The sequence below is a fragment of the Tiliqua scincoides genome, chromosome 2 (genome assembly GCF_035046505.1).
Source record: "Tiliqua scincoides isolate rTilSci1 chromosome 2, rTilSci1.hap2, whole genome shotgun sequence".
Taxonomy (NCBI): Eukaryota; Metazoa; Chordata; class Lepidosauria; order Squamata; family Scincidae; genus Tiliqua; species Tiliqua scincoides.
In genome coordinates this window covers 230,944,075-230,956,214 of record NC_089822.1, presented here as the reverse complement: position 1 = coordinate 230,956,214, position 12,140 = coordinate 230,944,075, and the positions used below count along the sequence as shown (strand labels likewise).

Sequence of the window (12,140 nt, the reverse complement as noted above, 5' to 3'; positions counted from 1 at the left end):
CAAACATTCCAGGCTGCCTTGTTTAAAAAGCAAGTAATGATACCATAAACATTGTATCATGCTAGTGTCTTTTCTTTTATAGACATCTTGCACTCAAAATAAAAAGAAATTAAAATGCTTGGCAGGCAACAATTTTGGAGAGTAAGTTATGTAATCCAGGAACCATGACTACGCTTTGGTATTTTAGTAGTTTCTGGTTGCATACTTTTAAGTGTCCGTATTCCAGTTTTATAAAGATTGGTTTAGTTATGCCTATTTCAGGCTTATTTTTGGGAGGAAGTTCCCACTGAGATATTAATGGGTGTTCCTGTGTGCCTTTCTAGGTGTGTGTTTAAACATGCTAATTTGACCTGCTGAAGATCTGATCCTTTTCATGTGCCCCTCTGTGCTGAAAGCCAATGGAAGCCTTTTTTTCTATTTTGTGTAGAGCGGAAGGGGATATATGATTGCAGCTACAACTGTAGTAAGGGATGTTGCAATAGCCCACCCCACCCCCAGTATTGTAGGGATAGAAAGGAAAATTCTGGGCTAAATGAATACAGGTGCAACCTATTTATCCACTGATTTTTTAAATCTTCGAATTCATCTCAAGGTGAATCAGGTGGGGGGAATTTGTCTCCTTTGCCCTGTGCTAGTGTCTCGCTCCATTTCAAGGCAGCCCAAAACACTGCAAAAAGGCTCCACCTTGCACAGGCAGGGTAATAGCTCTGGAGCCATGGAAGAGGTTCCCCTTGCGAAGGAACAGTAAGACTTCTGGAGCCCCTGAGTTAGCAAAGAGGCTGAAGAGGGGAAGGGGGGAAACCTCTGTAGCCAGAACATGTGTAGCTAGGTGGAGTGTGCTCTCTCTCTCTCTCTCCACACACTCGCACACACGTGCGCGCGCACACACAGGGGCAGGTGCAGTAGTAAGAGAGGGGATTGCTTTAAAAAAACCCAGGGAGTGTTTGCCAAATTCCCCCCCCCCTTTCAGTCTAAGATAGTGTAGGCTCTCCGTGTTCCAGCCTACACAAACAAAACAGCCCAGCAAGCAAGTCTTCCCAGCAAGCCAAAGCATGAGATTTAGGCTACAATCTTCTCCACACTTTCCTGGGAGTAAGCCCCATTGACTAGAATGGGACTTACTTCTGAGTAGGCAGGCGTAGAATTGGGCTCTCAGGCTACAATACTTTCCACACTTTCTTGGGAGTAAGCCCCATTGACTAGAATGGGATTTACTTTTGAGTAGGTAGGCATAGGACTGAGCTCTCAGGCTACAATCCTCTCCACACTTTCCTGGGAGTAAGCCCCATTGACTACAATGGGGCTTACTTCTGAGTCAAAATGCATAGGACTGGACTCTTAAAAGCTCAGCATCCCACCTGTGAAAGAAGCGGGGTCAGCTGGCAATGGGGAGGGCTAAGTATGGAACGGAGGAGGGGGAGGTGATTGAGAACTGCAGCCTTAGTTTCCTTCCATCTCCAAGTGTCAGGCTGTAGGGTATTCGTGTAACTCTATGCAATTTGTGTAAAACACATCATTTCCATGTCTGATGTAGCACAACACATTTTTTCCTAATCATGGTGGGTCAGGGAATGGAACTCACGCGCATAAAAAGTCTCCACCCGTATATTTAAATTCATGTCTACTCTCGCCCTAATTGCTTTGTTTGAATATGCCAAGTCTTTTGCTAACATCCAAAGGGAAGGACATACACCAACAACTTTTTCTTTTTTATTATGATAACCCAAATCTAAAAACAGACACTAATATTAATGATGTGCCACCTTATATCAGTGCCACATACCAACAACCTATAAGCTTATTCCAAATGGTGCTAAGGATGTTGCTTGAATTTGTTGTCTTGCTAAATTGAATGTAGTTTGCAACTACAGCCAATATATGTTGGAGACATTGGGTTGCTTGTAGATAAACCCTTTGCAACACTGTTGTCTGTCCCCTTTTTGTTGTTCAAATAACTGCTCTGCCTTCCTATTCTTGATGGCTCTGTCCCAGTCTGTTGGTTGTCCACTTAAAGTCAACTGAAGGGTGGTCTTCAAGATGTCAGATCCCTCAAATTCTCAACATTAAATCTTATTTTACAGGTAGTACAACATGATCCTTGTCGTGGTGGTGCAGGATATTGGAATAGCCTTTTTCGATTCAAACATCTTGCTACTGGACACTACCTAGCAGCAGAGGTATGTCTTGTTACCTTTTCCTCTGTTACCTGCAGCTCCGCTGTAGTTTGTTACTAGGTAACAAAATTTGAAGTTACAGACTGAGGCTAGAAGAATTCTTTGCTAGTATGAAGAGTTAAAGTCAAACAGCTTTGGCTTGCTTTGGTCAGCAAAAATGACTTTCCATCTGTAAGATTCTCTGGATACTTCTGATCCCACTAAATGCCCTCAAAGTGGTTTGACAGTTTTTATATGTTGAACTGGTTGGTACACTGAAACTTCTGAACCAATTGCTAATATTAGAAAATTGAGGTAGCTTAATTGATTTTCAGCAGTTGCTTGCCTTGTTCTTGTGCAGGGTGGATGACATGGTCATATTAATAATTGGACTGCTACGTACAGAGTTGTCTGCTTCAGAATAAAATATAATGTGGACTTATACTGTAGATTTTGGGGTGGGGGGAAGCTAGATTTTTTTGACCTGCTTGTGATTCTCTTCCATCAGGTAAATCCTGACTATGTGGAAGATAACCAGGAGTGTCAGTCCTCAGTAAGTATAGGCAAGAGTACCCTCTTGCCTCTAACCAAGGGGTGTTGACACAGGCCCTGGTATGACCTTGATTGGCAAGCATGTAGACTAATCAAGGCTTCATAATTGCTCAAAGTCCTCTTAATTGATGAAGGATTTAATGCAGTACATTCTTATTGCTTTTTCCAGTGGCTGTGAATGTTGAGATATGGGTAGCAGTCATCTTAATTTATATGTTTCAGTAAATCAATTTGCTGTCCTATATTACCTTTTGTAATCAACCTATTCTTTGTCCCAGCATGCATTGAAGCTCTGTAATTTGTTCTAACCTTTAATACCCTTGGCTAGAAGTTATTTCTTAAAACTTCTGGTACCTAGGGCACAGATGGTTGTTTTTTTTCCCTAGATTAAAATTGTACACAGACCTTACACTGACGTATTAAGAAATGATGCATAGCCAGGAAGGCATTCTTGCAGTTTTAGAATAACTTATTACTTCATTCATTCTGGCATTCTTCCTTCCTCCCTCTTTACCCAGTCAGCACTAGGACTTTGTGGACAATGGTGATGCTTCTGTGATTCGGTCATTGTTAGTAGAACGGCGTACGGGATTTTCCTTTGGATGATGACACTAGTTTGTAATTTTGGCAGATCAATGGTATATGAGAGGCTACCTAGGCAACTTTGGGCGCAATCCAAACAGCGCCTTATGCCAGCCTAAGTCCCTTGGGCTGGCATAGCAGGATTGCAAACGTGCCATAAAGCACGTTTGCGCCTCCATGGGAGGAAGCCATGTCAGCGCATGTAGATGCACCAACGTGTGGGGGCCGGCAGAAGCCTCGATGGCGGCTTCCTTGCCGCTGCTTGTGTCGGCATGCCCACACCGACTCAAGTGGTAACAGTAGGCGTGGGGGGCAGGGAGGAGACGGGAGGGGGCGATTCTGGGCCACGGAGGACGGGCAACGGGCGGCCCCAGGGGCGGGTGCACGGGGAGCTGGGGGCAGGGCTGGGACCTGGCAGTTATGCCGGATCCCAACCCCCACCCCTGTGGAGAATGGAGTGGCTTCAAGCCGCTCCACCCTCCTCAGACTTGTGCTACCTCCAGAGGTGGCACAGGTCCGAGGAGACCCATTAGGCGAGCAGCCCTTATCCAGGGACAAGGGGAAGAGCTTCCCCTTGTCCCTGACTGAGCTGCTGCAGCCAATGAAACTGCGTTGGATGCAGCGCAAGCCTCCTGGCTTGCATGCTCCAGTGTTGGTTTGGTTTGCGCTCTTTGTGTAGCAGACACATCCAACATAATCGCTTAATTTTTGAAGGCACACTTCAGCTGCTTTAGATTGCTAATGTGTGTCAGGTCACAGTTTGAAAATCACTGAGGGGGAAAGAACCCAATGAAAATTATGAAATGATGGTGATTCTAATGCTAAAACACCAACCAATTAGATTTGCTTATTTGGTTAAACAGAAAAAATTGAAATAGGTTACTCATTTTCTTTATCACAACTCAGCTCTTTAATCCTATAAATAGGAATTGGTCTCTGTGAGTGAAGTTTCTGCATCATAATGATACCAATTTAAATAATCAAAATATATTTTTGTCTCCATTGACTGATTCTACATAAATGTAGACAAGCTGTTTGACTAAGTTACATCTGGAGAAATGGAGGGTTCTATGAGTTTCTGTCGTAGAATAACACTTGTAAAAACCTCATTTGAAAAAATGGGGTTTAGGTCAGCCCTATACTGTAATATAGAATGTCCTAACTGACTCATCAATGCCCAGCAAAAACCCCTGGACCTAGAAACATGAAATTCAGGAAGTATTCCTTCCATAATATATGGACCCATTAAGAAAGGGTTTTTAGAAATTTGACCCCTAAGAAGTTGAAAGGAGTAAACAGATTCCTCAGTATCTCTTAGGCCCAACGAGATATCAACTTGGTTTTTGCTTACAAAGGTTACCCATACAAATGCTTGAAAACATAATTCAGGATTTCACTCTGATCTAAAGGGGTGAATCTAGATTCAGGGGTGAATTATGGAACCCTTCCTATTACTTAGGCCTGGCTGGCTTGTTCCCCTGTGCTACTGCCTGAGTGAGGCCTGTGGCCTACATGGCAAATGAGGCCAGGCTGGCCCTTTTTACTTAACCCTTTTTAAGTCTGTATGGCAGTGGGCGGTAACAGGAAAATAACAGAAAAATAACAGTCATTTTAGTGTTACAGTAAAATGTACCGTAAAATGAAGTGTATTTCTAGTTCAATGCAAAGTTCTGCTACCCCAAGATTTTGACAAGCTTTTGTCCAGAGAACTTGTGCTATCACCAGCCCTTGCTCTGCTTATCCCAGTGAGAGGAGAGTTAGGGAGGGGTGGTCCACTGCCCTGTGGGGTTCCTCAACCCTACTGGCTCAACTGCCCACAATCTTCTCCTCAGAGCAGGGGCTCTAGTAATGTTGCTTCAGAACCTTAACCCACTCAAACTCTCCAGTGACACCAAGTTTCGAGTGAAGGCTGTCCACAGGAACGTCACTGAGACCATGGCTTGCACTGGCTGTGCTAGGCAGGGGGAGTTGGTGTTCATACTATGCATATCACTCATACCATCAGAGTACCCCTTCAAGAGGCTGCAGTTCCTGTTCAAGGTCTGCTTTGCTGTGACCATCAACAAGTCCCAGGGGCTGACTCTGAAGGTGGCAGGGATTGACTTGAGGGAGGACTGCTTCTCACACGGGCAGTTCTATGTTTTCTGCTCCAGAGTGAGCTCATCCAGCAGCCTGGTGATCCTAGCATCTGAGAGGAAAATAAAGTGGTCTACAAAAAGGTCCTTAAGTAGAGAACTAAAGGTCATAGGTATTTTTTGTGATTTTTTTTTCACTACAGTCTTCTTGTTTTTTCTTCATTGAATGTTATATTTCACATTTTACTTCATTATTTTTCTGCATCAACATGCTTTGCTTTATTCAAACTGCATATACTTTTTCTTAATTTGTTTTCTTTTACTTTTGTGAATACCTTTGCGAAGCACAGGTTCTATGCTATTATTGCACAAAATCAATTCAAAATAAAAAAATAAGCATTGATTAAACAAAAAAATACAGTGGAACATGACTTTCAATAATTACAGGTTGCTGCCTGACATGGGGTAGTTGTGCTAAATTTCGGTTGTTTATTGCAGTCAAAGGAAAGTTTATTGGAGTCAAAATGGATTTGCAGTAGTTAAAAACCATAGCAAAGCATGGGTATCACACTAGTACATTGTTTCTCAAACTGTGGGTCAGGACCCACATGGTATGTGACTGCATTTGGGGAAATGTTGCAGATCTGTGCTCTTAAGAAACTTCTGTGAATGTGCTTTAAACAATGATAGTCAGTGGGGCTTACCCCTGGGTAAATTTGGATTGCAGCCTCAGATTGTCAAAAAGTTTCCTGCTTGATGTCACTTCTAGCCATGACATCACTTCCAGATTAATGGCATCACCTCCGGTGGGTCCCAACAGATTGTCGTTCTAAAAAGTGGGTCTCGGTGCTAAAAAGTTTGAGAACCACTGCACTAGTAAATAAATATTGAATCTCAAAATGGAAGGACCCATTATAGATGGAATTGGAGGACAGCTTTGGTCACATTCGGTTGAGCAGGCCGGAGGCTTCCAGGGGACCAGAGGCTTTCTGCAGGCTGGATAGAGGCTTGTCGTGGGCTGCATCTGACCCCCAGCCTGGGGTTTGGAGACTCCTGCTTTAGAGAAATAGGAGGTGAAAAATAAAAAATCTTTGTCCCCGAGTTAGCTGGCTGTTGTACCTTAAATAAGTTGTAAATAAAGTTTGAGGATTTGGAAGTTGATGCATGAGTGTTGATGCTGGATATTTTATCTTGCCTGTTGATTTGAAGGCCATTTTGAAGAGTAGCAGAGAATGTCGGTAACATGGTTTCAGTGGTAATTTAGAAGCTATCTGTCTTGGGAGTTCTTCAATAGTTTACACTGAACAAACTGCAAATGTTGAAAGATGTGTAGGCCTGAATTTTTTTTTTAATGAGAAACCCCTTTTTTTGTCCTGAGGATCATTAAGAAAGAGCTGCACATACTGAGGAAAAATTTAATGCAGTATTTTCTTTCTGTTTATTGATTGAAGTTAACTCTTTCTCCACTCATGTTTCTGCTTGAGCTTTCTCAATTAATAATGTTGATTTCCACATTTAACATTTGGTCATGTCTTGCCCCCCAGAAGAACCTTTGCAATAGTTAACTCCTTTGTCAAATGTACACTTTATTTGCCACTTTAAAAATGTGGTATGCTTTATCTATATCGGCGTATGATAACGTCCAAACTAAAATAAATGCAGAGCTACATGGGTTGGGGAATAGACTGATTTGTGTGACTCATCACTTACCTCAAATGTGCCATGTGTTCCTGTCTAGAATGGACAAGCACACTGGGCAAAGCACCACTGTCTTTTTTTCACCCCACCACGAGCATCTTTCCCAGTGGTTGTTGCGGGTATCTATTTTGCATCTTATTTTCTTATTATGAGCCCTTTTGGGGGTAGGGAACTGTTGTATTTATTTAAGCAACATAAACTGCTTTGTGAACTACTTTGTGTTGAAAAGCAGTTTTAAAATATTAATAACAGAAACAGAAATGAATACAGTATCTTGATGAAGAAGAGTCCTAATAACAATTTTTGTCGATACGAAGCATTGTACCCAGATCACACTGAAAAGTCTTTCCACAGCCTCAAGGGGGAAACATGTGGAGCGTTCCAACTAATGAATTAACAGATATGCATTTATTACACAAAAAAATGCTATGAAGTGTTGCTATTGTGCTGTTATTGTATGTTCTCTTTCTTTTCACCACCAGGTGGCGAAATCAGACCATAAGCAGACTAATTACACAGGCCTACAAAATTGAGGGTCAGAAAAGTTTTCCCAAACTTTATGGTGGTTTAATATGAATTTAGGGTGCCGATTCCAAAAATAGCATCTGTTTTGCCCTAAGACGTCTAGTTTTGGTATAGTATAGCCTCATTAGTGAATGGTTCAAGCAGCTTCCTCATGGGGAAGCCATGGTGTAGGCTTCCTCATGAGGAAGCTGCTTGAACCATTTACGAAAGAGGCTATGCCATATGTCTCTAAAATTAGGCGTGATTGGGCAAAATGGATGCCATTTTTGGAATCAGCACTCCAAATATACCCAGGCATTGGTGTAACATTTAAGGAAGCAAAATGTGTGTTGGCCTGTGTTATTAGGCAGTATTAATCTCATTGATGTAGACTTCGGAGACGATCTCCGACACTCTTTCTCTGGATACCGAGCTAAACAAACACATCAGCAAAGCAGCTACCACATTTTCCAGACTCACAAAGAGAGTCTGGTCCAACAAGACGCTAACGGAACATACCATGATCCAGGTCTACAGAGCTTGAGTCTTGAATACACTTCTGCACTGCAGCGAGTCATGGACTCTTCGCTCGCAACAGGAGAAGAAGCTGAACGCTTTCCACATGCACTGCCACAGACGCATCCTCGGTATCACCTGGTAGGACAAATTTCCAAACAACACAGTCCTGGAACAAGCTGGAATCCCCAGTGTGTATACACTGCTAAAACACAGACGCCTGTGTTGGCCTGGTCATGTCATGAGAATGGGCGATGGTCGGATCCCAAAGGATCTCCTCAATGGAGAACTTGTGCAGGGAAAGTGCCCTGCGGGTAGACAACAGCTGCACTACAAGGATATCTGCAAGAGGGATCTGAAGGCCTTAGGAATGAACCTCAACAGATGGGAAACCTTGGCCTCTGAGCATTCTGCTTGGAGGCAGGCTGTGCAGCATGGCCTTTCCCAGCTTGAAGAGACACTTTGCCAACAGACTGAGGCAAAGAGGGAAGGCCCATAGCCAGGGAGACAGACCAGGGACACACTATACTTGCTCCCAGTGTGGAAGGGATTGTCACTCCCGAATTGGCCTTTTCAGCCACACTAGACACTGTGCCAGAACCACCATTCAGATCGCGATACCATAGTCTTTCGAGAATGAAGGTTGCCAACAAGGATGTAGACTTCTTGTTCTAACAAGAGATGGTGTGGATAATAGGACTGTTGCTGTTGTGTGTGTTCTTACATATAAGGCATGGGCAGCCCAATCCTGAGCTGCCCACAGCGCCCAGGCTCAGCGGCTCCATGGAGGGCTCCCGCCAGATCCTGCACCTCCCGCGCTACCGCAGGAGGCTCTTCGGGAGAAGGGGATGTTCGTCTCCTTCCTCCAAGTAAGGGAAGCAGCCCCGCAATGGGGCTACTGACTTTAGCGCCAACCAAAAGGTTGGCGCTAAAGTAAAGGCACTCATGTAGGGCACGCAGCTCTCCACAAGTCCCTTGGATCCTCTCTCCCTCCCCCAACACACCTCCCCCCTCCCCAGAACACCTCCCCCATGCCCCCGGTCACGCCCCCGCTTCCCGTTCTGCAGCCCGGCGGTCCGGGAGACCACAGAGCTGCGGAACCCTGGTGACCGCCACGCATTAGCCCAGTGCCGGCCAGCGCTGGGCTAGCTCAGGTGGGAGCCCAGCGGTGAGCCCCGCAAACGTGCCTTATGGCACGGAGCCATGCCGTTGACCTCAGGATTGGGCTCTAAGATGATTATATGTTAATACTGACATGAACAACAATGGCAGACGACAAAATAATGAAAGAGTGATTTTGTCTCAGACCACTGTTGGTCTTTTCCAGGACTGATGGCATGAACTCCTTGGCCTGGGCTTCTGTCTCTTCCTCCCTCTCCTTGTAACATGTAGCTCTTAAGCAGCCCCAGTAATCTGGGGGAGGGTCTGCATCAACAATTCTTTGAGGCCAGACATGATCTGACCTGGTGCTCTGAACTCCCTAGCCTGGGTGTTTTGTAGTATGTAGTGTTTTGCATATGTAATGCCCAGGTAAAATAGAATTTGGAGAATCACCCAATCGCTTTGTAATTTTTTTTCCTCTTCCTTTTAAACACAACTTCAAAGTTTTGCCAAAATGTACCTTTAAGGATTTGTCTTTTTGTCCCCTTGAAATAGAACCTGTCACCATACCTTGCAATTCACTGTACAAGTCGTGTGGTCAAGATCTGTACAGGTCCTGTGCCTCTCATGTCTGTATTTGACTGCCCCATCCATAAGCTGCAAGTGGAGTTTATCCTGTTGTAACCTGACCTCCACTTTTTATAAGGGGCTGGCATGACCTCTCTCATTTCCCCCCCCCCCATGGGCAAACATCTTAGCTATTGGCCTGCACTTTACTTTTACCCTGCTTCAGTGCTATCAGACATTGTAATGGGTTATTCATATAGGTGGGATAGTTCCTGTCATCCATAAATAATTGCTTGAGATGAAGAACTGTGGAGAAGATAGCTTCTGAGAGGAAGCGTGGAGTCACTTAGTCACACACCTCATGTCTGTGGAACATGGGAAGCATGTTACTGACCTTCCTGCAAGGGAGAAATTATTCCTTTGTATCTAATGTTGCTTACTATATGTTCGGTTTCTGAATTTTAAAATCTGAAAGGAAAGCACTTTGTTTTTCTTTTATTTCTATCCTGTTTTTCTTTTATTTCTATCCTGTATAAGAGTTTCTACCTTTCTAAATTGCTGCTGCCATGGATGTGCCAGAGCCACTTTTTCGAGTCGAGTCCCAACTCCTCTCCTCTTTCTTGAGTTGGGTTTCCAGTCCTCTTTGACTTGAGTCATAACGGTAGCCATTGAGACTTTTCCAGAGCCATTTTTTGAGTCATTTTGACTCGAGACCAAGTCCTTTCAATAATTAGGTTGAGTCGCCGAAGCAAAAAAAGCAAGCAAGCACAAAAGTGAGTCTTGACTCGAGTCTATTCAAGCCTTTCATTTTTAGGGTGAAACTCCAAGTCAGTGCCTAAGTTTTTTACACACATGACTCAAGTCCATATGAGTTGAGGAAAAAAATGCATGTTTTTGCAACTCCAAGTCATCCAAGTTGCAGCTTGTCCCTGGCTAGTTCTTACGCTACAGTCTGTATCTATGGTACTCACCCTGTAATGACTTTCATTTAAAAGTTATTTAAATTTCTACTTCCATCATTTAAAAGGCATTTGTGTCCAAATGTTTTGAGATGCCTGTATCCAGAACTTCATTCGTTTAAAAAATGAATAATTCAAACTACCTATCTTTCATTGGTGGCTGGATAGAATTCTCATCATATCAAATGAATAGTGAGAGATGCCATTGACCTGTGTGGGAAATGAACTTGGTAGTTGTCATAATTATTGCTTACTTGTTTAGAATTCTTTTTTAGGAGCTGGGCAACTGTGAAAAATATTTAGATCATGCCTGGATTTCTCAGTGCCTTAAATGTAGGCTGGTTTGATTGTTTAAAGTTACTTTTTGTCTTCAATCCAATTCTAGCTTATTGTAGTAGTTTCTGTGTGTGATGTGGTATATTGTGTTGTGCATATAACTACTTTTGCCATGGCTCATTTACAACCTGGGCTGGTTTTCTATTGTAATGTCTTGACTTTCAATCTGGCAACTTTTATAGTTTTTATCTGATTTGAGATCTGGTCCACAGCTGGATCCTGACCAGGATATCAACAGAAGGGGATTGCATAATGCTCCAGAGAAAATGGCCTACTCCTTGGTCTCAGTGCCTGAAGGAAATGATATCTCCTCCATCTTTGAGCTTGATCCTACTACTTTGAGAGGAGGAGATAGCCTTGTCCCAAGGTATGATGGTGTTCATTCTGACACGTCTGCAACTGTTATCAGCCCACTTAGTCACACTTTAACTGCTACTTCAAGTGCTCGGAAAACTTAAGCAGGTGGAGCAGAGAACAGCATTTTTCAGGAATCAAGCTTCTTTTCAGTGTTATGCTGATGATGCATCTGTGACCAAAGAACAGTGTGATGGATGGGGAAGACACAATGGGGAAAATACAAGAGGAAATGCATTCAGAAAAAGATAAGATATTCTTAAAGTTCAAAATTAATTTTCAGTCCTATCATTGCAGGTACTGTATAGTCAATAGGTAGAGAAATCAGCACTGGCAATATTGGTAGATTTTACTGGCAGTAAAAGTAGATTTTATACTTTTCATGTACTAGAGCAGTGGTTTTCAACTACTGTGCTGAGGCACATTAGTGTGCCGCAGATGGTCCACAGGTATGCTGCAGGTTTTGGGGAAGGGTCATTTATTAATAGGATCATCGTGAGATGCGAGCCCTCCACCAGCAGCCTGTCAGTTGTGTGTGCCTTGTTAAAAAACTGGTGCTCTGCCGTGACAACTTTAAGCACTTCGTCAGTGTGTCCTCAGATTAAAAAATTGAAAATTGCAGGGACTGAATGTGCCAGGTCATAGAGGCCTGGATAGTGATAGCAGAGCAACTGCAAAAGCAGGACAGAGTAAAAGCCCAGCTAGGTAGTTGTAACCTCATCAACAAATTGGAAGAACAGATA

At 43.4% G+C, this 12,140-nt stretch overlaps 1 protein-coding gene across 1 annotated transcript in view; it reads left to right on the top strand.

Moving 5' to 3' along the window:
- ITPR1 (inositol 1,4,5-trisphosphate receptor type 1) overlaps positions 1–12,140 on the top strand; it is a 281,488-nt gene that overhangs the window by 103,937 nt on the left and 165,411 nt on the right. Inside the window, exons 10-12 of the mRNA XM_066617382.1 lie at positions 2,082–2,177; positions 2,662–2,706; positions 11,256–11,410. Coding sequence (XP_066473479.1) covers positions 2,082–2,177; positions 2,662–2,706; positions 11,256–11,410 — 296 coding nt within the window. The remainder of the gene's footprint in view (positions 1–2,081; positions 2,178–2,661; positions 2,707–11,255; positions 11,411–12,140) is intronic.